Source organism: Natator depressus, chromosome 7, assembly GCF_965152275.1.
Source record: "Natator depressus isolate rNatDep1 chromosome 7, rNatDep2.hap1, whole genome shotgun sequence".
In the NCBI taxonomy this organism is placed as follows: Eukaryota; Metazoa; Chordata; order Testudines; family Cheloniidae; genus Natator; species Natator depressus.
The window spans coordinates 29,641,097-29,666,944 of record NC_134240.1 but is presented as its reverse complement, the minus strand read 5'-3'; the positions used below and the strand labels follow the sequence as shown (position 1 = coordinate 29,666,944).

Below are 25,848 nucleotides of genomic sequence, written 5' to 3'. Positions count from 1 at the left end.
GCTGATAAGGAGTGGGGGCCAAGCTGTTTGGGCAGGCACAGCCTTCCCTACCCGGCCCTCCATACAGTTTCACAACCCCGATGTGGCCCTTGGGCCAAAAAGTTTGCCCATCCCTGGACTAGCAGATCATGTAGTCTGACTTCCTGTCTATCACAGGCTGTTAAATCTCACCCAGTTTCTCCTATATGAGGCCCCAAGATTTGAGAGAGACTAAAGCATCTCAGCCATCAGGAGACTAACCTGTTGTGAGCCCCAGAGAACCAGTGAGGCCCCCCCCAATACCCAAATTCCCTGTGATGACAGGGAATTGCTGAGATGAGCCATGCCCAGCTGATCCCAGGAGGCGACCCGTGCCCCATGCTGCAGCCGAAGGTGGAAAAGCCCCAAGGTTCCTGCCAATCTGACTGGTAGAAATCCCTTCCTGATCCCAAAACTGGTGATCAGCTGCACCCCAAACATCTGGGTAAGACCCTCAGTCAAGCATCTGAACAAGATTCTCAGAGCCCAGGCCACCCATCTGCTGTCCCATCTCCAGCTGTGGCTACTCCCTGACACATCAGAGGAAAGCAGGGGGAAAAAACCCAGATAAATGTGTCCACTTGTGCATGGAAGAAAAAATTCCATCTTGATCTACTGCGGGTGACTGGCTGAATCCCTGATTACAGTCATTTAACTGCAGACCTGCAAACATTAGGGGTGTGTTGCAGGCAAGGCTGCTCTCCCCGTAGTCCCTGAAGAAAAGGAATGAACAGGGGGATTTAGAGATTCCATGGTCAAAACTGACTACCACACCCTTCCAGCCCAACCCCTCCAGCACACAATGGCTGTATCATTTCTCCCAGGTGCTGGATTAAGTAAGATGTCCCGTTAAAGCCTCCAAGCGATGGTGAATCCCTCCACTTCCCCAGGGAAGCCCTTCAAATGGCTGTGGAAATTGCTTCTGAGATCAAAGTTAAATCTGTCTAAATTCAACTTCCAGCCATTGGGTCTTGCTAGATCTTTGCAGCAGTGGTGAAAAGCTTCCACTACTTGCTCTCTTTTCCAAGTGTAAGTACCTACACAGAGCGATCAAGTCAGCTCTCGCCCTTCGCTTTGATCAGCTGAATAGACTGAGCTCATCATGCATCCCCTCATGAGGCTTGTTGTGCAACCCTGGCTCATTTTTGTGGCCCTCCTTTGAACCTTCCACACCCTACTGGAAGTGTGTATATCGGAGCTGGACACAGCATTCGAGCAGCAGTTACACTGACACTGGGGGCACAGGCAAGACCATTCCCTGCTACTCGCAATCACGTAAGCCCTTTTGGGCGCAGGGCTGCATTGAGAGCTCATATTGAGGCAATTACCTGTGATGCCAGCTACGTCCTTCTCTAAGTCCCTTCCTGAACCTGCATTGTTGGCTCCCAGACATACTACCTTGAATTTGGATGTACTGAAACTTCTCAGGGTTCTCTGGGAGGGGAGGGGTCTAGTGGTTAGGGCAGGGGGGAACTGGGAGCCAGGACTCTTGGGTTCTATGCCCAACTCTGGGAAGGAAGTTGTTTTGGTGGCTTGTGTGGGTGGAGGGGAATGGGAGCCAGGACTCCTGGTAGAAAAGTTGTGGGGAGGGAGTCAGACACTAAGGCCCATTAAGCCATGTGCCATTTTGCTGAGGCTGTGGTGAGGAGCCCCATTAATGCTCATTTGGGACAAGCTCCCCAACTCTTGTTTGACACATCAGACGCAGCAGAAAGAGATGAGAGGCAGGTACAAAAGCTGAGTGTATTGAGTTTCCGGTGCAGTGTGCGGAGGGGTTGGGTCTCCCTGTTCTCAGCCCTGGCTTGCCCAGAAGTGGGCGTTGCCGTCCGACAGCTCCAGCAGATGGCGCTCCAAGAGCTCAGCATCCTCAGGGAATCGCTCAGAGAAGGAGCGGATCAATCCGGCCGCGGTACCCTCATACTGCACCAGGGTCACATCCTCGCCTGGGAAGAAGGGGGGGAGACAGGGTCATGGCATTGCCCTCATCACAGCCCCCCACCTAACCTTCACTCTCTCTCTCTCTCTCTCTCACACTCACAGGTCATGTCTCATGTCCTTGCCTCCTGAGGGAAAGGGCGGTAAGACGAGGTCCCGGTGTTTCCCCCACACCCTGCTCCATCACAGCCCTCTGTATTGCACCCACTCCAGCTCCTGTACCCTTCCACCTGCCCCTACCTTGTCACTCCACGTCGGTCACCCCCCACTGGCTCCAATCTTAGCCCACCACGCCTTCTTGGCGCCCTCTCCACCTGCACCTGGCACCAAGGCCCCACGGGTCTGAACTCCCAGCTGGCACAGGACTGGGGTAAACCAGGGCTCAGCCTGGCCTGCAGCCTAGGGGTCTAGTTACCCGAGGGGGGCAGCTGGGGTGGGAGTTGTGGGGCAGAACTGTACCCACCACATGAGTGTTACCCCAGAGCAGGGTGCACGGGGCACTGGGGGGACTCCATACCCTCCAGGCAGTGTTACCCCATAGGGAGGTGGATAGAAGCCTGGGCAGTGCCGGGGGATTCCATACCTTCCAGGCGGGTGTTGGCCTGCACAAACATCTTGCGTGCCTCCTTGCGTAGCAGCACGGTGTCCCGCAGGCTCAGGAATCTCTCAGGCCCCTCGTCTGTCACGGCTGAGAAACCCTCATAGAGCGCCCGGCCCCCCGCCACATCCGCCGTCGACTTCAGCACCTGCAACACAAAGGGGGCTGAGACCCAGCCAGCCCTCCCCCCCCCAGCGGCACCCCCCCGTACACCCACAACACAGCCACGGTCCCACCACCCTTACCATGATCCCCCTCACAGCAATAGCACTGCCTCATTGAGCCCCACTGTCGAGTAGCACAGCATCCCTATTGGGGCCAGCACTGACCGTGAGAGGAGAGAGCCCCCTACTGAGCCCCCAGCTTGCGCCCTGCAGCCCTGCCCTGCCCCTCACCTGCAGCCTGCGCAGGAACCGCTCGATGGCTGGCTTCCCCACAGGCAGGATCTTGTTGCGGTTGAGAGTGATGAGTGCATCGGGTTTGCCGTCAGCGCCCGTGGTGTGTTGCAGCGACACCAGCCCCTCGCCCGCCTCCAGCAGCACCCGCAAGATCACAAAGCGCGCCTGCATGTGAGCCTGGGGGAGAGCAGCAAGGTGCCGTGATGAGCCCAGGAGTCCTGGCTCCCAGCCCCCCTCCACTCTAATCCACTAGATCCCACTCCCGCCCAGGGCTCAGATAGAACCCTGGCTCCCCCGAGCCCTGCCACACACCCCCCAGAGGAAGAGTCAAAGGCTGTCCTGCCTCCTTTTAAAGGGCCAGTGCCCCCCCACCCCCAACTCACCTGGCGCCAGGTGCCAGTCTCAGGGGTGTAGAACTCCAGCCCTAGCAGCCCAGCCCGCACCATGTTCAGCCAGTTGATGTAGATCACATCTTCCGCATCCTCGCCTTCCAGCTCAAAAATCCTGTGGGGGGCAGGAGGAGGGAGTGAGGGAGGCCCACTGGGGAACCCCTAAACTCCCCCCCCCACACTTCTAGATAAATCTCTGTATTAAGTATCTTCACATAATTCTCATATGCCTTTGTATTATGCCTCTCCATATAACCTTGTATTAAGCTATTTTCATACAACTTTGTATCAAGTCCTTTGATACTGGAACTTTGTAGCAGATCCCTATATAGAAAACTTTGTATTAAGTCTTGGTCTAATGTTATAGCCCCTAAGGATAGTTAAAGTAGAAGAAAAATGTCTTTTTGCTAGGAGTAGAATAAGATTTCCCCCTGGTCTCTTTTTGCCCTGTTGAATGAATGAGGTGTGAATGAGTAAGGCGTGAAGGCAAGCATCTCCAGACAGCTGCAACCGTTGGAGAAAGAAAAGGAGTACTTGTGGCACCTTAGAGACTAACAAATTTATTTGAGCATAAGCTTTCGTGAGCTACAGCTCAGAGGGGGACTTGCTGACAGTGGGGGGCAGCAACAAGTGCAAGGACACGCCCCCCATGGTATCTGCAGGACTGCAGCATTATCCTGAGCCCCAGACCCTGCCATCCCCCAGCCTACCCCCACTCTCTCAGTCCCCAGTGACAGCCCCCACCTCCCTACTCACCACCCCCTCCCTACCCAGGTAATATGAATCCCCCCTATGACAGCCACCCCCACCACTCAGGTGACCCTCCCCATCCACCTGCTGTCCCCAGCCCCTGGCGATAGGCCTTGTCCCCCCACCCAGGCCCCTCACCGGAGCACGTCCTTGTTGAGGCAGAGGTAGAGCCCCACACACTCAGCCCGACACTCCTCGTAGCTCGACGCGATGGTGGAGAACTTGCTGTCCCATGTCTCACCACCCCGGTACCAGCTCTGGATCTGGGGGGGGGGAGGGGGGAGAAGACAAAGTTAGGGGGCAAGGCTGGCACCTGAGGGAACCCCAAAGGCAACGTGGGGGTCAGGGCTAGGGGGCTGGGACTGATACCCAATGGGATCCGATAGGTAATGTGGGGAGGAGGGGTCTGGGGAAGACACGCATGGGGACATTATAGGGGTTGGGGTGCAGGGCTGGCAGGTGGGGGACACCCCAAGGTGATCACAGATGTTCAGTGTAAGCTGGCCCTGCCACTTCCCTTCCCCCATTAAGATCATTTCTCTCCCCACCCTCCCCCATCGCCACCACTTCCCCCCTCAGCCCCCTTACCAGTTCCCCCGTCTCCGGGTTGATCACAGCCTCCCTGTCGAAGTTACAGGTGCCCTTCTCCTCCTGTGGAATGGGGGAGACGTTAGCATCCACCCTCAGCCAGCACTGCCGCGCTGCACCAGCTGTGCTAGCCCGTGGGGAGAAGCATCATCCCCAACACTGTGTACAGGGATCCCTCGCCTGGAGCGGAGAGGCAGCCTCCTCTGGGGTGGAGTGCAGGGGCTGTTTATATAGGGATCCTTTCCCACTCCCCCCATCCCCTGCCAAGGCGGGTGCTTACCTGCACAAAGAGCTTCCCACTGCCATGCCCCAGCAGCTCGTGCAGCCCGACCTGCACCTCAAATGATGGCCCCTTCCACTTAATGTACAGGTCCTGCAAGAGACCCACAGCCTCAGCCAGCCATGGTGTGCGGTGCCCCTTCCTCCCGACACAGAGTCCATGCTATCCCAGCCTTGGCCTTCTCCCAAACTCCCACAGCTCTGCCAGTGCCCCTCAATCCTGACCCACTGCTATCCCAGCCCTGGGGTCCCCTGATCCCCCACAGCTCTGCCAGTGCCCCTCAATCCTGACCCACTGGCCCCCTGCTATCCCAGCCACGGGCTCCCGACCAACTCTCCCAGTGCCCCTCAGTCCCAACCCACAACTGCTGCTATCCCAGCCCTGGCCTTCCCCCAATCCCTACAGCTCTGCCGATGCCCCTCAACCCTGACCTACAGCTCTGGGCTCCCACACACCTTGTCCTCCTCAGCGAGGAAGGTCAGTTTGTCCTTCTGGGTGGCATAGGCCACTGACAGCACGTTGCCCAGGGATACATTCTTGAAACCTTCAGTCTGGCGGATGTCGTCATCTGGAGAGATGGGGGAAGCAGACACTTGGCTCAGCCCCACCTGCCCCACACTGTGGCCCCAAACCTTCTCCCTGCAGCTCAGCGCCCCCTAGCACTGCACTAGGGCACTGGGGTCAGCAGTGACTAGGAGAGGGGAGAGTTACACTCCCAGCCCAGAGAGGCTGAACTGCAGTGATCTGACCTCTCCAGGAGATGAACCTCCCTAGAAGCTGCTTTAAACTGTTCCAGGGAAAGCTGCCAGGGAAGATTGCCTTATTTACAAACTCTTTGGCTGGGAGAGCATTAGAGGACCGTCACATGGAGATGGGAGGACTTTTATACTAGCCAAAGGATGGTCTGCGACTCTCTGGGCATTTCTGGGACAAGTCGCAGTGAAACTGCAGCAAAATGTCGACTTGCTTTAATCAAATGCGTAAGCCATTGCAGGAAGAGTTGGATGATCAGGGACTGTCTACGTTGTTGGCATTACAAGATAAGAGCATTCATTGCTGCAGCAAACGGGGAGCAAACGGAAACAACTGAAGAGGAGACAGTTCAGACCCAGAGTGCTGAAAAATTTAAATGGCTTGAAATATAGTTTCAGGAAAGCATGAAAGAAATTAACATGCCAAACCGCTGTGGAAAATCTGCCACTGCCAGCCCAGAAAACAGAACCAGTTCTAAGGAAAGATTTTAAAACAACAGGACAGACTGGGAATGCCAACCAAGACGACAGGCTAACCCTAAACAGTCTGGCTTCTCAAACTGAACGTGGAATTCCAAAGGGGTACGCTGAGGCAGAGACAATGGAAGCTGTGATCAAGGCAGTTTGCCCGGGACTGAGCTTCAGGAGTTACTTGGAGGGGAAAACTAATCAGAGCCTGCCAAAACTGAGGGTATATTAAGATCTTATTACCAGGAAAAAGATGCAACTGAACTTCCCCTGCAGCTCTCAAGAGCAGCACAAGAGGACGTTTCAGGATTTGCTAGTCCCAGCCCTTGATCTGAGACAGAAAGTACCGTCTGCCTCACAAGAAGCTGATTCTAACTGAAGATATGATGCGGTGCTACAGAGAAGGCTTTACTGGAAACCAAGCTACCTGGTATTACCTGAAAAATCCAAAAGCAGGTACATCAAGAATCACACACAGAGATGGGACTTTGAAGAGCAGAGCAAGTAACCAGTCTTGCAAGAGATCAGTTTTATTGGCCACAGACGAAGAGAGACATCAGACATTGTAACTAGAGTCTGTCCACTCGACAAGCAAAAGAACCCTCACCAGCCTACCAGAGCGCCATTAACTCACAGTTACAACAGAACCATTTGGGCTTGTATCAAGAGAAGTCTTGCATCTAGACAGAAGCAAAGGAGGGTATGAATACATCTTAGTCGTAAGGAATCACTTCACTAGGCATGTCCAAGCCTACTCTTCCACCACCGAGTCAGGAAACACCGTGGCAGACGAGATCTTCGGTGACTTTGTTTTAAAATCTTTTTCCTTTCCCCAAAAGGATCCAAGAGGCAGAGTTTGAAAATCATTTATTCCAAAGGTCACTGGACTACAGTAAAACTGAAACACCTTGCACAACTACAAACCATCCATGGGGCTGGGGCACATGGAAAGCCTGAATCAGGCTCTGCTGGGTAGGTTGAAAACCTTGCTGGAAGAACAAAAGTCAAATTGGAAGGCTTCCCTTAATAACAGTGATTTTTGCCTATAACTGTACATGAAATGAGCAACACGGTTCTCACCCTTCTGTTTATTATATGGAAGTTCAGCACATTTGCCCACTGACATTGCATTTGGTTGACCTATAAACTCTCAGTCTGCACCTGGGAACCGTAAAGATTATGTTGAGAAATGGAACCAGCAGATGAAAGAAGCTTAGAAACCAGCATCAACATGTTCTCAAAAATCTGCTACTCACAAAGGGAATCACTGTGATTAGAAAGTGCATGGTGCTGCCCTCCTGCCAGCTGCACCAGTACTTGTCCAGAGTCTCCCACAGAGAGGGGGACCGGACAAATTAAGATTGTAGTGGGAAGATAAAAAATCATATAGTACTTCACAGGGAAGGGGACAGTCTAGTCCAGGAGTAATCAATTATATTTTGGTCAAGGTCCAAATTTCTTGGTCAAGGTATAGTCAAGGTCCAGACTCCAGGGAAAATAATAAAACCCAACGACGATGATAACAACAAGTAAATAAAAAGATGTTGGGGTCTGTTCAAAAGCATCTGGCGATCTGGATTGGGCCCGTGATCCACCTATTGACTACCCCTGGTCTAGTCTATGAAGCACAAGCAGAAGACAGGAAAGGAGATGTTTGCAGTGAAGAACCCTATCTTCTACTTCCCTATGACTTCCCCTTGGATGTAACACCACTACAGAAGACACACAGGACAAGGCAAACTAGCACCAAAGGAAATCAAAATGAGGACAGGAATTTGGACTCCAGGGACTCTGAAAGCGAGAGTGAAGATGAACTACATTGCTGATGGTATCCGATGCTGCCCATGGCACAGAGACTCTGAATCCACAGATATTTCTTCCCCAGCTGGGAAATGAGGATGCTGTTGACTTTGTACGTTTGGAAACTGCTGATCACATTGACGGGACATTTGCAACAGCCGTTGAAAGACGGGATTATCAAAATGTGACCACGGAACCTGAAACCAGCAGTGCCCCAGAAGACAAATCACTGACACACAAGGTCGGCTGACAAGGAAGAGAAGAGCCCTGCAGATGCTGACATAGGAACAGTTAGGGCACCTACTTATCAATGTCTAAATCCAACTATTGGACCGGTGAATGCACCAGGAGGGTGTCCTCACATTTGTCACATGCCATACCCAGTGTCTATTCCTGCACCGTATCTGGCATTCTATCCAAGGCTGATGTAAGGGATACTGAATTACACTGTGGATGTTGATCTACAGCGGTTTATGGCTCTGGATAGTTTGTAATTCTGTTCATTTAGTACGTTTTTCTAAGTAGCTTGCCATATACCCAGTGACTTGGGAGTTACTTGTGATGCCACTGATCACATAGGAACTGTTATTCCATAAGATATGAACATCTTTGGGGACTGAAGGTAGGATGACCAGCCAGCAAGTGTGAAAAATTGGGACAGGGGGTGGGGAGTAACAGTCATATATATAAAACAAAGCCCCAAATACCAGGACTGTCCCTGAAATCGGGACATCTGGTCACCCTAATTGAAGGTGTTCAGAACTGACTATTCTGTTGGACAGTGGAACTAAAATTGCCACAGAAATTTTCTGCTGAATTTGAAATAAATGGGAGAGAGCTGCAGAAGGTCCCACCGTCAGTCCCAGAACTCGTGACAGATGAGAGGCTCAAATGACAACGACAGTGATGTGCTGGGACTATTGCTAATAACTCAAACAGATGGACTGGATTAGATTTTGCTCGGGAAGACATTACATGAACTGAGGGGAGCGTAGTACTCCAAAGGGAACATGAAGGTTAGATTTGCCTGTGTGTGTCCCTTTAAGGATTGAAGGGCTGCCGAGGGAGTCCAAAGGGGAATCTCTGGTTGTAGCAGTAGCGTCATCTGTGCTCTGAAAGCACCGAGCAGAAATGGGGCTTGTGCAACGTGTGTGGGTGTGTTCGGGTTTTGATACAAAGCTTAATAAAACTCCAGTTTTAAAACTGCTTCCGGACTGGGAGTGTAACAAGAGTGCCTATGGTACCCTCCACTCTGCTCGCTGCAGCACAGTGCTTGCTAGTGCGGCATTGGGATCAGCACTGATTGCAAGGGGAAAGCACCCCCTACTGAATCCTCCCTGCAGCACAGCACCCCATAGGGCCTTGCTAGGGCATTGAGGCCAGCACTCATCATGAGGGGAGAGCAGGTCAAGGGGACAGACCAGTGGGCCTTACATGGGGTCTGGTCTCCCGTGCCAATGGCTGGGATGCAGATGCAGGGGATTCTGGATAGTGCCAGGGTGGAAGAGGATTGTGGATAGCTCCTGGGAGGCACACAGGATTCTGAGAAGGGATGCAGACAGAGAGGATTCTGGGTAGCCCCCGGGGCGGTGCAGAGCACTGTGGACAGGGGTGCAGGCACAAAGGATTGGGGGTAGTGCTCACAGTTGGGGATGTTGATGCCAGCCGGGATCCCACTGCCTGCGAATGTCAGCACGTCCAGCGAGGTGAAGTCCGGCGTGAGGAAGGTGTCCTTCTCGAAGGCACGGGGCCAGGGCAGCTCCAGCAGCAGCTGCTCAGCTGACTCCACCAGCCGCGCAAACTTGGCACTCATGGCCTTGTTCACGACGGCCACAAATCCTGGGGGGAGAGAGCGGGTGCTGTGGACGGGGCTGGCTAGTACTGCCCTGCCCCAGCTAGCCAGCCACCCTCTGTCCAACACCACCATGACCCCCCCCCCACTGCAGAACGCAACCCCCCACAAAACTACACTCCTCCCCTACAACTCCCCCAAAGCAATTACAATATATGACCACCATCTCCAAAACACACCTACAGTACACAGTTGCAAGGGACACACAACCACACACCCCCAATGACACTACACGACTACACAACCAACTCCCCTCAGCAGTCAGCCACACCAGAACACATTACAGTACAAAAGCACACCCAGAAAAAAACACACACACACCCGTCCACAGCCAACCCATCCCCTCCCTCCCACTACTCCAACCCCTCCCGGTTCCCCAAGGTTCCTTTGAGGGAACCAGCGTGTTTTACCTTCAAACTCCCCCCGGGAGCCATAGGGGTCTCGGTAGCTTTCAATAAAGCCGATGTAACTGTGGAGGGAGAGAGCACATTAAATGGCCTGGCCTGCCCTGGACAAGAGACAAGCCCCTGGTTCGCTGATCCCAGGAGGCGAATGTCCCTATCAACAAACCCCTCTCCTTTCCTCTCCCAACCGCTCCCCCACCTCCCCCAGCTAGCACCTGACTTCTCTCAAAACCCCTGGGTGCCAGCCCTCTCTGCTCAAACCCACTGAACCCCACTTCCCTCCCACAGCTGGGGACAGAACCCAGAAGTCCCGGTTCCCAGCTCCCACCTTTCGACAATAGGCCCCTTGTCACGGATCCAGCTGCGGGAACCTTCCTTGTGGGCCGCAATGGAGCCCTGCGTGAAGCTATGGATGTAATGCTCCAGCATGCGCTCCTGGTTGGTGTTGGCAGCATGAGCCTGGGAGAGAAGAGGGGCAGACACCTAGCTCATCAACGACTATTCATCTGGCTTCAGCCATTCCTCTCCCCACCCCGCAATAAATTCCTCCTCCCCCATCACCATCTCAACTCCAGGAAGTGAGAACCCAGGGGTCCTGGCTCCCAGCCCCTCCTCCCAGAACTGGGAACAGAACCCAGGAGTCTAGGCTCTCAGTCTTTTGGCCCTAAGACTATCTTCTCTCTCTGGATATAAAAATAAGGTTTCCCTTTGGTGGCAGAGTTAGGGTTTAAAACCTACAAAAGCCACTGGGAGAGACCCCCCCACACACACACAACTCAGTGCACATGCAGAGCAGGGGCAGCACGGACACACATGCCTTGGTGCGCTGTAGGTTCTCCACCACTCTCTCCAGCAGGGGTGCGTAGTCCCCGCGGGTCACGCGGAACGTGCAGCCCTCAAACTCAAAGCAACGCAGTTTGGGGGCCAGCTCATGGTCGACAGGTGCATCTGGGGAGAGAGAGAGATAATTCAATGTGGGGGAAGAGAGTGGGGAGTGTAGGCAGGGAGCTAAGCATGGGGGTGGGATCCAGGCAGCAGGTGAGGGGGGTGGCATGGGGGAGTACGGGTTGGGGGATTGGGGAGAGATCCAGGTAGCATGGGGAGCACAGGTCAAAGGAGCTCAGGGAGGTGGGCAGTGTGGGGAGCACAGACCAGGGGGATCCAAGCAGTGAGGGGGCAGAGAAGGGGGAGTCTTACCAGTGCCCAGCACTGATGCCAGCCGCACCTCATAGCATGTCTGCCCTGCCTTGTCCTTCTCCTTGAAGAGCCGCGTGTTGTAGGCACTGATGTTCTGAAAGAGATGAGGAGATGGTGCTGGAGGGGGTGGGAGATTTACCCCATCTGACCCCCCCTTCAGTGGGCCCCCTACAATCCTATGCAGAGACACTGGGATCAGAGGGGGATGGGAAACCTGGAGGGCGCAGACCACAGGAGGCCTGATGCTGGCCCTGCCCTATGGGCACAAGGGCCGTAGCAATGCAGATGCAGCAGACACACCCCACGGAGGTGGTCAGGCTTGGGGCTACCCTGTGCGGGGCTATCTGGGGGGACCCGGGGAGATGTCCTATGTCAGCACGCCAGCAGGTACCTGCGAGTCGAGGAATTTCTGGGCTAGCTGGGCATCCTCCAAACAGCAGTTCCCAGAGAAATAGGTCGTGGTGCCCTGAGGGGGAGAGCAGGGTGTTACAGAGAGACCGCTAACCCCCTCTTCCCGTCACCAACCGAGACTGCTCACACAGCCCCTCCCCGCCTCCAGCCACACCCACTGACCCCCCCACCTCCCTGCCACACCCACTGAGACACACACACACACACCCCCCGCCGCCAGCCACGCCCACTGAGAGACACACACACCCCCGCCGCCAGCCACGCCCACTGAGACACACACACCCCCGCCGCCAGCCACGCCCAAGACACACACACACCCGCAACCAGCCACGCCCGAGACACACACACACACCCCGCCGCCAGCCACGCCCACTGAGACTCACCCCTCCCGCCGCCAGCCACGCCCACTGAGACTCACCCCTCCCGCCGCCAGCCACGCCCACTGAGACATACACACACACCCGATTGTCCGGTGGCCCCACTGGTTCATAGAATCATAAAATATCAGGGTTGGAAGGGACCTCAGGAGGTCATCTAGTCCAACCCCCTGCTCAAAGCAGGACCAATCCCCAATTTTTGCCCCAATCCCTAAATGGCCCCCTCAAGGATTGAACTCACAACCCTGGGTTTAGCAGGCCAATGTTCAAACCATGTACTTTTAAAAAAAAGTGCTATTAACTTTTTGATTCTTTGGCTAACTGTTCTTCAATGTGTTTTAAATTCAGTTTGAACTCCTGACAGGCTCTGGCAAGGCCAAACCTTCCTGCAAACCATTAGAAACACTGAAAGAAATACACAATAATATAATATGCTGCATGGATGAGCCCTCAAATCTTGAAGGGGGGGAAGTGCATGGCTTGTGTAATTACATGAGCAATCAGGGCTAAACCATCTTTAACGGCTGAGGACGAATCAAGCTTTATACATGTCACAATGGCCTGCGTGTCCTGAGGGTGGAGCAGAGTGAGACCTGGGCCCTCCATTAGTTTGACATTGAGCAAACCTTGCTATCTGCGTGATCTCAAACCACAGTTCTTTCAGTTTCTGTTCTGCACAAAAGCTTCTGCTTTAATTTAGTGCTCTAGTTCAGCGTTTTTCAAAGTTCAGGTCAGGTCGCAGCATAGAAGGCACTGGGTCGCTCTGGTCAGCACCACTGACCAGGACATTAGAAGTCCCGTCGGCAGTGCTGCCCAGCTAAGGCAGGCTAGTGCCTACCTGTTCCAACACCACTCTGTGCCCCGGAAGCGGCCAGCAGCGGGTCCAGCTTCTAGGCAGGGGGGCCATGGGGCTCCACGTGCTGCCCCCACCCCAAGCACCAGCTCCGCACTCCCACTGGCCGGTTCCTAGCCAATGGGAGCTGGGGAGGAGGGGTGGGGCGGTGCCTGGAGGCAAGAGCTGCGCAGAGCTGCTTGCGGGCCTCCGCCTAGGAGCTGGACCTGTTGTTGGCCTCTTCAGGCAGAGCACCGTCCACGGGGCCAGGACAGGCGGGAAGCCTGCCTCTGCACCCTGGCTGTGCCGCTGACCAGGAGCCGCCGGAGGTAAGTCCATGCCCCAATCCCCTCCCCCAGCCCTGAGCCCGACCCCAAACCTGGAACCCCTTCCTGCACCCTACATCCCTCATCCCCAGCCCCACCCCAGAGCCTGCACCCCCAGCCTAGAGCCCTGACCCACTGCTGCACCCCAAACCCCGCATCCCCAGCTCCACTGGGTCACGGGCATCAACAGTTTTCTTCAACTGGGTCCTCAGAAAAAAAGTTTGAAAACCAATGTTCTAGTTCAACCAGGAATTAATTCAGGGCAGTCGTATGGCTGTGTTATACAGGAGATCAGACTAGATGACTGCAGTGGTTCCTCGAAGCCTTAGAATTCATGAATCTATAAATCAACCTGTTTGACTGGTTTATACCAACCAATGAGAATAAACCTTTCTTTAGGGAAAAAACTAAAAAGTACAAAGGCAAAACAAGATGACAATAGATGATTTAAATCAAGGTTTCCTGCTGACTGATTTAAATCATAATTCAAATCAGTGGTTTAATCACTAATTTAAATCAATCCATTCTGGTTGCTCCCAACCCCCACCCCTCCCCAGGCCGGAATCATCATGTGTGTATGTGTGGGGCATTACCTTCTCTCTGAGCCCCAGCTGTCTCTGCTGCGGGTCCAGCGAGAACATCAGCTCCCCACACCTGTCCCACAGCGACTCCATCTCCTCTGGCCGCTCCTGGAATGCCTGGCTCTGCCAGATCAGCTGCCGGAGCTTGTCCTAGGGGAGAAAGGGACTGAGCTGTGACGGAGAGGGGGATAAGCGGGCTGGAGCCATGGGGTGAGGGAGGGCCAAACAGCCTCCCCTCCATGGAACATTTAACTTAGTCAGGGACCTGCCCCATAGCCAATGAGAGGGAAGGAAAGTGATGATTGGCTGGGGAAGACGGCTGGCACAGAGCTCTTGGCAAGAGGATGATGCTGTGTCTAGGGAGCAGTGCCTCCCCATGGAGACTCCAAAACACATTCCATCCCCGTGACCCTGACATGTGGCCCCTCCCTCCGCCCCCTGCGACCACAGACTCACCTTGGGCAAGTTGGGCACAAACTTGGTGTCCCCAAAAGATTTGTAGTTCCCCATGTTGGAAAAGATGCCAGCGGCATAAACCAGGAACGCCTACGGGGAGAGAGGAATGATCAGGGTCCAGTCAGGCACTCCAGTGCCAGGGAGAACCCAGGAGTCCTGGCTCCCACCCTCCCTTCCCCCCACTCTAACCTACTAACACCCAATCCTCTCCCAGAGCCAAAGAAACCCAGGAGACCAGCCTCCCAGCCCCTCCCCAGTGCTCTAACCCACTAGACCCCACTCCCCTTCTAGAGCTGGAGACAGAGCCCAGGTATCTGGGTATGGTGGTACCTGGTACTCCAGGTCAGTGAGGCCAGCGGAGCGCGCCAATTCCCCCAGCTGGTCAGGGTCCTGGGCACGGAAGAGCCGAGAGAGCAGCACATAGATGGCTGGTGCCTCAGGTGAGGTCTGGAGCAGCACAACCAGCCCCCCGTACCAGCAGGCACGTGACAGATAGTGGGCGTAGAGCCGCTCGCTCCGCAGCAGCAGCCGGAAGGCCTCGCTGCAGTCCAGGAGCGCCAGCCCCACATCGTTGGGCAGCACATACTGTGAGTCAACCATCTTGCTGGCCAGCCTGTGGGGAGAGCATGGGTGCCCCTCAGTCCCAACCCACAGCCCATGTTCTAACCACGAGACCCCACTCCCCTCCCACTTCCATATTCATCCCTAGGCTGGTTATTATCCACCCCCCCCCCCCACAACAGCTACAGTAGAATGTCCGCGAGGACAGGCAGGGCTACTGCCCCACAGCTGAACCAAAGTGGCATAAGCACAACCAGGGACACAACCACCCACTCATGCAATGGCCTATCTGACTGACCTACACAACCACACAATTGCCCTCCCTAGCACGACTGTACAAAGACACATCCACTCCAGGATGCAGCACCCCAGAGGAGGCTAGGTAAGGGATCCTGTATAAACTGCCCCCACGCCTCACCCTAGAGGCGGCTGCATCTCAGCATCACTCCCCCCCGCGACACTGCCCTCATTGCACCCTTGTATTGCAGCAACATCTGCACCCACAAGTGCCTGCACCCCCCCAGTGCATCCGCTCCCACTCTCCCTGTGCCCAGCCCCCCAACTCACACCTGGTGCCTCCCCAGTCCGTGCAAGACCTCTACCCCCTGCACCGCGGGGGGGGGGTCTTCACCACCCCCAGAACCCTCACTGCTCTGACGATTCCCCCTCCCCACGGCAGGCTGCACGAGACCGGCCCTGCACCCAACTCGAGCTACAGCACGCGCCCAGAGCCCCCACCTGCCGCCACTGCCCACTTCCTGCTTGCGGCCCCTCCCCCAGCGCCTTTCCATTCATAACCTCGGCCCTCGCCCACCCACCAATCCGTGCCCTCTGCCAGGGAGACGGACGCTCTTTGCAGCCAATCGTGCTTCGGCATGGGCAGGCCTTCGCCTTCCGAGCTCCTCCGCTGCCACACGCGTTACCCCAAAGGGCCGGCCCGTGCTCTGGCGCCTCAGGGGTTGTTGTCATGTCACTAACGGGAGAGGAAGGTCCCAAATCCCGTGGCCCACCCCCGAGCCTGCCAGTCCACCTGCCCTGGGGCTGCATCGGGGCTGGTGCCCCGAGCGGGGCAAGGCCCCGGCTCCCGTTCCCTGACAAACCGGATTGGATCCGGCTTTACTTTCCCAGAGGGTCACAGGCTGCCCTGCTCCTGGAGGCCGGGGCGGGGCCCGGGGGGGAAACCTGGGGGGTTTTTTTTGTTTGTTTGTTTGGTTTTTTTGCGATTTTCCAGAAAACTCGCAACCAAACCATGCAGAGAGATTCTCTAGCCGGCCTGTGTCCGCTGGCAATTTTGCAGGATTGTGATTATTTATTATGTGTATTACCACAGGGCCTAGGAGCACGATTCCCAGAGAGGACCCCATTGTGCGAGGCATTGTACAAATGCAGAATGCACAGACCCTGCTCCAGAGCACCTACAATCAAAGTACAAGCCGGGAGACAACAGGGGTAGAGAGATGAGGGAGCACAAGGAACCAGTGAGACAGTTGTGGTCAGCATGAGAGGCTGTCTGGGCTCAGCACACCTGCAGGCTCACCGCTGTCAAGTTGTTTCTAGGTGTCACGGCAAAGGAGAGATGCCACCGCCACCAAAAGTACCTCTGTTTGGGGAGTCATCCAAGCCACGCCTCTTGGTGTCTTCACTGGTTCCTTAGTTTCATCTTCTTTCTAGTTTGTATTGCTTGATATCCGAATCCAGGGTCCAGTGTAATCCCATCACATCTTTGGGTCCTGGAAAGGGCTCCATATGGATTGTGCATCTGGCTGCAGGGTCACATTGGCCAATGTCAGTGACAACTTTGGATAACAGGAGCCCCTGCGACTCCTGAACTGGCCCAGCCCAAGCCCAAAGCAAAGGAAAGTGGCTCTTAGCTCCTTTTCTGGTCTTCCAGCCCCAGTGATGCAGCTCCGAGGAATTGGTGCTCTGGAGACTATATGAAGTTGGTCTAGTGTACTCATCAAATGCAACACAAACTCCTGCAGGCACGTCTGCCACTGTTTTGTTCACGTGCTCCATCAGTGCCCATACCAAGAGCAGTATCAACCAGGCCTTTTCCTTCCCACAAATCCGTTTTCAGCATAATGCTGCTACCAATACCAAGATATAGCTTAGCTTCTACTCCTTGGGGTATCATCCACTATATCATATCCCCTTTATATATAATATAAGTTTGAGTTATAAAATAATCCGTAACTCTTATAAAGCACTTTCAATCCGTGGATCTCAAAGCACTGTACAAAGGTGGTCAGTATCATTATCCCCATATTACAGATGGAGAAACTGAGGCACGGACCAAAGATGTGAAGAGGATGGGTCTATGACAGAGCAAGGACCAGAACTCAAGTTTCTTAAGTTGCAGTCTAGTGTTCTAGCCAGTGTTCCACCCTGACTTTCAGGGCTGCAGGGAACCTCTATGCAAATATCATAATTAATCTAATTAACATCCCCTTTAACTCCTCCCACCACTCCTCTTCCAGATCCAGGAATAGAACCCAGGAGTCCTAAGTACCAGCCCCTGCCCACCCCCAACACACTATATCTAGGGCTGTGAGTCTGTCACAGAGGTCATGGATTCTGTGACTTTCTGGGACCTCTGTGACTTCTGCAGCGGCTGGTGTGGCTGGCCTGGGGGTCACCCAAGCAGCTTGGGCAGCCCCCGGGCCAGCCACACCAGCCGCTGCTAGGGCAGTCTCGGGACACTGTGCACCCACCCCCACCGGTAGCAGCGGGGGTCCTGGGCTGCACGCCGCTGTCCCCCTGCAGAACACCTGCACACTCCTGAACAGCTCCCCCTCCCCCCATCAGAGCACCCAACATTTACTCAGGGGTATATAGTACAAGTCATGGACAGGTCATGGGCCATGAATTCTTGTTTACTGCCCGTGATCTGTCCATGACTTTTACTAAAAATACCCATGACTAAAACGTAGCCTTAACTATACCCCATTCTCCTCCCAGAGCCAGGGACAGAACTCAGGTGAAGGGAGTGGAATCTAGTGGTTAGAGGAGGAAGGGCTGGGAGCCAGGACTGAATACAGCAACCCTGGAAGAGAAAGTGATTATAGAGAGATACCTTTTTTAACCTGGAACCAAGAAGCAGAAGGGGAAAAATATAATTATGTTATAGAGCTGAGAAGACAGGCATCCATATGTAACGCTGGAGACATTAAAGATTCCCTAATTAGAGACAGGATCATTTGTGGGACACATGATTCCAGCTTACTGGAAAGATTGTGGAAAGAAACAGATCTAACCCTAGAGAAATGCCTCCAAACAGCAAGGGCAACTAAACTGTCTGGGGAAGGAGCAAAACAGTGACAGTCACTAGTGCAGACCAAGTACACAGGCTCAAGATAAAGGAACCCAGGAAGCAGGACAGAGACATACCAGCCAAGAATGCAGGCATCATGGTCCAGTGAGTGGCATGAAAGGCAGAAAGGAAAATGCCCAGCCTATGGACAATGGTGCAAGGGTTGTGGAATATAGAACCACTTCATGTCTTAATGCCAGTACATGGAGTGACTGAGGATGTAGCAACTTCCAATGGGAAAGAGGAGATCTCTTTAGCAGATCCAGAGACACTCACTCAATGTCCATGCACTGCAGGAGAAAGCTGCCCACCATTAAACTGCCATATTTGCAACTATGCTATTGGATCGACAACTGATTGGACTCCAGATGGACTGCAGAGCCAGCTGCAATGTAATCCCAGCAACAATGATGAGCACCAATATTAGACTGGAGGAATGTGACTAAGTGCTGGTGATATTCATTCTGAGGCTAGTGGGCAAATGCAGATGATAAGAAACCCACGAGACAAGAGACATTGCTTGGAGCTCAAAGTAGTTGATATACAGAAGCACCACCCGCTGCTGAGCAGCTGGGCAGGACAAGCCATGGATCTGATAATAACACAACACGAGAACACCTTCAACGTGAGAGAGGAGGGAGAACAGTCACTGTGAGCCCTATCCAGCACTATATCAGAATATCTATATAATAAGATCCCACAATTGTCACCTGTCAGAGTGTCACTCAGAGGCCTAGACTGTCTGTGGAGTCAGTGTGAAGTGATGGAAGCAGCTACAAGCATGGCTGTGAGCTCTTTTGGTTCAGAATATCACCAGGTTCGATCATCACTGGGTTTCGCCGTTTGTTACTGTCCATTCTTTACTTTCTCAGCCATTTTGACTTTACAAATTACACCTGTGTTGTGTACAGCTACAGTAAGGCATTTATCCACGCCAGGCCAAGAGTTCTAGACCATTGTGAGATCAGAGGTAACTCAACCAATCACCACCCTTGCTGTACAGCTAACTTGCATGCAACAGTTTCATTGGTCATATGAGGGAGACAGCACAGGTGGTGAATTACTTGGCCCACCTGCCACACCTATGTGACAGCATGGGCTTTCGGCAATTAGGAAAGACATATCTCATCGAGACGGACACCAAGAGGACAAGCTGAAAATAGAAACAGACCCTCATGTGCAGCTTGTGAGACAACCAAAATGCAGAGACCACCTTCTGTAGGTAAAAAAGACAAGCTTTCAAGCTACATTTGTGTATCTCAACACTTGTCTCTCTCACCAACAGAAGTGGTTCCAATAAAAGATATGACCTCACCCACCTTGTCTCTCTAATATCCTGGGCCCAACACAGCTACACCAACACTGCAAACAATACTGCGTGGGATGTCACAAATGGGTTCTGCTGTGTTGAGCTAAATGAGCCATCCTGCCACCTTTTGGCAGGCACTGCAGGATCTGAATGCCACTGGCATCAGCCCCGGAGGTGTTCCACCTTACACAGATAAAGATGAATGAGTCACTGGCCTGGAAGTTGCTGGTTGCTTAGGGACCAGAGATCATGACCCGATTACATTCAAAATGGGCAAACAGAAAACAGTCCCAGTCAGTAACATAGACTTGATTCTTCAGAAGGGCTAATTTCCCAAAGTTGAGGAAAATTATATGTGAAATTGATTGGGAGGAAAAATGTAAATGGAAAAAATGTGAACAAAAACTGGAAACTCTTTAAGAAGAGCAGATCTTTTAGAAAAACATCCCGTCTTGATTTTAAAATTGTCAGTGACAGAGAATCCACCACAGCCCTTAATAAATTATCCTAATGGCTAATTACTCTCACCATTAAATATGTATGGCTGATTTCCAGTCTGAATTAGTCTAGCTTCAACTTCCAGCCATTGGCTCATGTTATACCTTTCCCTGCTAGATTGAAGAGCCCATTATTAAATATTTATTCTACATGTAGGTGACTGAGATCAAGTCACCCTTTGACCTTCGCTTTGTTAAGCTAAACAGGTTCAGCTCCTGGAGTCTCTCACTCTAAGGCACGTTTTCTAATCCTTAAACCATTCTTGTGATTCTTCTCTGAACCCTCTCCTATTTATCAACATCCTTCTTGAATTGTGGGCACCAGAACTGGATACAGGATTCCAGCAGCGATCTCACCAGTGTCCAATACAGAAATAAAACCACCTCTTTACTCCTACTCAAAATTCCCCTGTTTATGCATCCCAAGATCGGATTAGCTATTTTGACCACAGCTTCACACTGGTAGCTCATGTGAGGTTGATTACCCACCATGACCCCCACATCTTTTGCAGAGTCACTGCTTGCCAGGTTAGAGAACCCCATCCTGTAAGCTTGGCCCACGTTTTTTGTTCCCAGATGTATACATAGGGTTACCATACGTCCGTATTTTCCCGGACATGTCCAGCCTTTTTGTTCTTAAATTGCCATCTGGGAGGAATTTTTAAAAATCTAAAAACATCCGGGATTTTGCCATTATTATTTTTCCCCAAAGAAGAGTTGATCATTCAAGAAAGAGAGTGAATGTTGATCACTCAAGATAGTGCCCACTTTTCCCCCCTAGCTCCCAGCACTTGCATCGTGAAACAGCTGTTTCACGTAGCTGGGAGGGAGGGGGGAGGAGGGGGAAAGCAGCGCGCTCAGGGGAGGAGGCGGGGCCGGAGCAGGGATTTGGGGAAGGGGTCCAAAGGGGCAGGGAGGGGGCGGAGGTGGGGCGGGGACTTTGGGGAAGGGGTTGGAATGGGGGCAGGGAAGGGGTGGAGTTGGAGCGGGGCTAGGGGGTGTGAGCAAATACCACCCGCCATGGAGTGTCCTCTTTTTTGAATGCTCAAATATGGTAACCCGATATACATTGACATTTAGCTGTACTAAAACACAATTTGTTTGCTTACGCCCAGTTTACCCAGCAATCCAGATCACTCGGAATCAGTGACTTGTCTTCTTCGTTACTTACCTCTCCCCCAATTTGTGTGTCATCCACAAACTTGATCAAGTCCAGGAACAAGGGCTACAGGCCATGCCTACAGAATGGGGACTCTATTCTGGAGAGCAGTGACTCTGGAAGGATTTAGGGGTCTCAGTGTACAAGCAATTCAACATGAGCTCCCAGTGCCATGCTGTGGCAAAAAGGGCCAGTGCAACCCTTAACTGTGCAGACTGGGGCATAGTGAGTAGGAGCAGGGAGGGGATTTTACCTTTGCATACCGCACTAGGGAGACCAGTGCTGGAATGGTGCGTTCAGCTCAAGAGGAGGGGCCACAATTTAAAAAGGGTGTTGAACAATTGGAGAAGGTGCAGAGAAGAGCCACAAAAATGATCCAGGGGCTGGAGAAAGAGTCTTAGAATGTGACTTAAAGAACTCCATCCGCTGAGCTTCTCAAAGAGAAAGTAGAGAGGTGGCTTGATGACAGTGTCACAGGGAGACAATACTTGTTACTAAAGGGCTCTTTAGGCTAGCGGAGAAAGGCAGAACAAGAACCAAGAGCTGGAAGCTGAAGCCGGCTACATTCCACTGAGAAATAAGACGCCCATTTTTAACCATGAGGATGATTCACCATTGGAACAAACCCTCAATGCAAGTGGTGGCTTCTCCTTTCCTTGATGTCTTCAAATCCAGACTGGCTGCTAGCGGGAAGATGCTTGAGACAAACCCAAGTGACTGGGCTCAGAATGTGGTGACATTGTCTGGCCTGTGCTATCCAGGATGTCAGACTAAGTGATCTAATGGGCCCTTCTGGTAAGAATCTATGTCTCTATGAACCAAGCATTAGAGGGGCTCTCGAGCATCAAGACTGGTACTGTTGGCATTCTTCTTGGAGGAGAAGGAGATGTCAAAGAGGAGACAATCCAGACCGTGATACAAAGCTGCAACAACCCTCACGCAGGTGTTGGGAGCAGAAAATTAGGCTGGATGCCAACAAGCTGAAGAGCATTGAAGTCCCCTACTACATCAGACATCTGTTGCCTTCTGAGGAACTCCAGCTGGACCCTAAGAAGCTGAGAGCCATTAAGGACAGCCCAGAGCGAAGGATGTGAAGGGAATCCAGCAATTTATAGGGATGGGCCTGCTGTCTTTCCAGATTCTGTGCACACCTCTCAGAAGCCAGTGAGGATGTGATGCACTCCCACACTGATGCAGCACAGGGAAGGTTGGAGACACAAGAACAGGCTTTGAAAGAGTAAAGAAAATCCTAAGTAAGGTACCAAAAACAAAGTCCTAAAACTCTGCATAGCAGCAAGAGTTGCAGGGCATTGCCTCAGAAGGAGACTAGGAGCAGTACTGCTGCACAGCCAGCAGCCCAGAGCATTAGCTAGCAGACCCCTGACAGATGCGCTAGACAGAAAGGAAGCTACTGGCAGTGCTCGTTGGAAAGAAACGCTTCCATTAGTTCACCCTGGGACAAGGGCGGCTCTAGCCATTTTGCCAGCCAGGGTGGAAAACGTTTTTGCTCCCCCCGCCCGCCACACGCAAGCGTGGCTGAGAATAAAAAAAGCCCAACGGCTGGCCAGTCCGAGATCAGAGTGGAGGGGAAAAATCCCCAAGCCCAGTGGCCCAGTGGTACAGCACCCCCTGGAAGTTGGTGCCCAGGGCGACTGCCCTGCTTGCCAGCTCCTAGAACCAGCCCTGTCTTTGGGCACAAGGCGGAGGTGCCGTCTGATCACAGGCCATTAGAAAGTGTCGGGAAGAAGCCACCGCTGAGCACACCCAAGCAACTACAATGCATGCTATTGAGACTCCAATGCGATGAGGTGAGGATAAGGTACTGCCCGGCTGAGGAAGATCACTGCTGGTGGCAGATACACTGAGCAGGGCAGACTTTCCAGCGTCCCTGCCCCCGATAGCTCTGTGGGACAGGAGACGGAGTCTATCCACAGGCTTCAATACCTCCACATCTCCAATGGGAGGCTCCAGGCAGTCCAAGAAAGCTTTGAACAGGATGGGGCAGGAAAATGATTCAGACGCCCAGGGGCCAGATGACAAGAAGCAACGCTCCAGGAGGTTATACCTCACCAGCCAGTGAGGGCGAGCTGGGTGTGCAAGGCAGGATTTTGTTTAACAGGACTAAGCAGTAATTCCAGCCGAGTTAAGAGCTGACATAAAAGAATCTAAGGCCAGAAGGGCCCACTTTGATCATGGGTTTCAGAGTCGCAGCCGTGTTAGTCTGTATTCGCAAAAAAGAAAAGGAGTACTTGTGGCACCTTAGAGACTAACCAATTTATTTGAGCATAAGCTTTCGTGAGCTACAGCTCACTTCATTCATCACATCCGATGAAGTGAGCTGTAGCTCACGAAAGCTTATGCTCAAATAAATTGGTTAGTCTCTAAGGTGCCACAAGTACTCCTTCACTGTGATCATGTAGTTTGACCCCTCATGTAACACAGGCCCTAGGGCTGCCCTGAATTAATTACCATTTACACTAGAGCAGAGCGGTTAGAAAAACATCCAACCTTGGTTTAAGAATTGCCAGTGATGGAGAATCCACTCCAGCCCCTGGGAAGTTGTTCCAGGGGTTAATTCCCCTCACTGGTACAAATGTGCACTTTAGGTCATGCTGAATTTGGCTGAATTTCCAGCCAATGGCTTTTGTTAGACCTTGGTCTGCTAGATGGTAGAGCCCATCATCAGACTCTGTTCCCAATGTAGGTACCTATAGCCTGGGGTCAAGTGACCTCTTAACCTTCTCTTGGTTAAGCCAAACACACCGAGCTCCGCTCCGGGAGTCTCTCACTAGAAGGCTTGTTTTCCAGCCCTTTAACCATTCTCATGGCTCTTCTCCTGGGATGGCCACATGCTCCCCATATGGGGCTAGAGGCACGCCTGAGCTGATCCAAGGAGAGAATGCCCAGCTGAGACCATGCATGGACCAGTGTGAATGTGCAAAGAGCATCCGAGCCTCTACGGGCCTCATGAAACCCCCTCCCTGGGAAAAGGCCAGACCCATTCACTCATGATGACAGGAGCCGTCTGCTCACAGTGGATTGTAACACTCGGGTCTGGCAGGCAGACTCTCTGAGGTACTGGGGTAAGATCTGTGATCAGGAACCTGAAGGCACATTTTGTAAAGGTATTGTGGGGGTTCTGGCCTGCTGAGTGCAGCCAATGGCCACAGCACACTGCTGCAGAATTCAAAGGATCCAGCCCCAAATGGGAATGGGAGCACAAGCCATCTTCCCCTGGGTAGCCACAAAGCAACGGGAAGGCAGCCAGCTGGTAAGACAGCCAAGAGACTGATAGCAAAGGCAAAGCAGATGGGAAGTGCTCCCTACTTGGCAATGTTGCACCATCATAGTACCACCCCCCGGGGACCAGATAGGGGCCCCCACACAGAGACTGATGGGCTGGAGAACCAAGAATCCACCCAGGCACAACCTGAATGGGCCAGGGGGTCTGCACTAGGGCAGTGCGGGGGAGGGAGCTGCACCCTGGGATATGGAATCTGTGCATGAGTCCACCACCACTCCAGTGGGAGAGGGACGGGGACTCCAGCTGTCCCCTCCCCACCTCGGGCCTCTGCCACAAATCCCAAGAGGAGGGGGCTGTGCCATGTCCCTGGGAAGGTAAGGATCCTGCATGGCCACCGCAATGTTGCAAAGACCCCTCAGAGGTGCTGCTGCTGCTCCCCAGCCAGGATTCAAACTGAGGTCTCTCCTCGCAGTCCACAGCCCCCAACTTCCACCACAGCTTAAAAATTTACTTGTGGACACGGGTCAGCTTCCCCCTCCCATTACTCCTGGGGATGCACTGCCCCCATCTCAAGGGACAGCCCTGGGGTGGGCTTTGGGCCCAGGGGCAGGTGGCCATTCAGTCCTCAGCTTCTCTATTGGGCTGCCCACAAAGGAGAGGGTCCTGCCCACCTGAACCAGCCAGTTCCCCACCCTGGGGCAAGACTGAAGCCGGTACCCCCTTGAGGGCCAAGCTCCCGTGTCCCATTCCCGGACAAATCCAGTGCTCCAGTTTACTTCGCTAAAGGGTCACACAGCTCATTGCTCAGGGAGGCTGAGCGCTGTGTTATCCAGCTTTTAAAATGTAAATAGAGGCCTCGCTGGGGGATCTGGGTGGAATGGGGTGAGGGGCTGACCATAGTGGGGGTGAGGGTGTGGCCTTGCTTTGCATGCCCAATAATCAGAATCCCAGACACTGCTCTTTGGGGCTGGGACTGTCTCTCACCGTGTCTGGGCAGCTGCCAGCATGAGGATGCCCTTATCTCTGCTGGGGTCTGTGCAGTATGGTGGGGTCCCTGATCTCAGTCTGGGTCTGCGCAGCACCCGGCACGACAGGGCCCTAATCTTGGTCGGGGTCTGTGCAGCACCCGGCCCGACAGGGCCCTGATCTCGGTCGGGGTCTGCGCAGCACCCGGCCCGACAGGGCCCCAATCTCGGTCGGGGTCTGCACAGCACCCAGCATGACGGGGCTGGTTTGAGCCTCTAGCTGTCAGAGAATAAATGGGAAGTGCTCCCTAATAAATGGATAACGCACCCCTCCCTCCCTCCCCCGAAGCATCTCAGGGACTGAGCCCAGGATCCCTGCAGGTAAAAGCAG

General features: G+C 53.3%; 1 protein-coding gene across 2 annotated transcripts; it reads right to left on the bottom strand.

Moving 5' to 3' along the window:
- Window positions 1–1,718: 1,718 nt before the first annotated feature.
- Window positions 1,719–15,762, bottom strand: DPP3 (dipeptidyl peptidase 3). Of its 2 annotated transcripts, none has more exons than XM_074959716.1 (18): window positions 15,712–15,762; window positions 14,743–15,025; window positions 14,413–14,502; window positions 13,969–14,106; window positions 11,821–11,895; window positions 11,430–11,523; window positions 11,050–11,180; window positions 10,561–10,691; window positions 10,239–10,297; window positions 9,621–9,815; window positions 5,412–5,524; window positions 4,957–5,049; window positions 4,677–4,739; window positions 4,227–4,351; window positions 3,333–3,453; window positions 2,947–3,126; window positions 2,537–2,699; window positions 1,719–1,961 (listed from the first exon to the last, which is right to left on the bottom strand). In XM_074959716.1, the coding sequence occupies exons 2-18, from the start codon at window positions 15,010–15,012 to the stop codon at window positions 1,810–1,812; spliced, it is 2,193 nt and encodes a 730-aa protein (XP_074815817.1). In that variant the 5' UTR covers window positions 15,013–15,025; window positions 15,712–15,762; the 3' UTR covers window positions 1,719–1,809. The 2 variants fall into 2 exon arrangements, with proteins under 2 accessions (XP_074815817.1, XP_074815818.1); XM_074959717.1 differs by lacking the exon at window positions 15,712–15,762 and adding an exon at window positions 15,543–15,562.
- Between the last annotated feature and the right edge of the window lie 10,086 nt (window positions 15,763–25,848).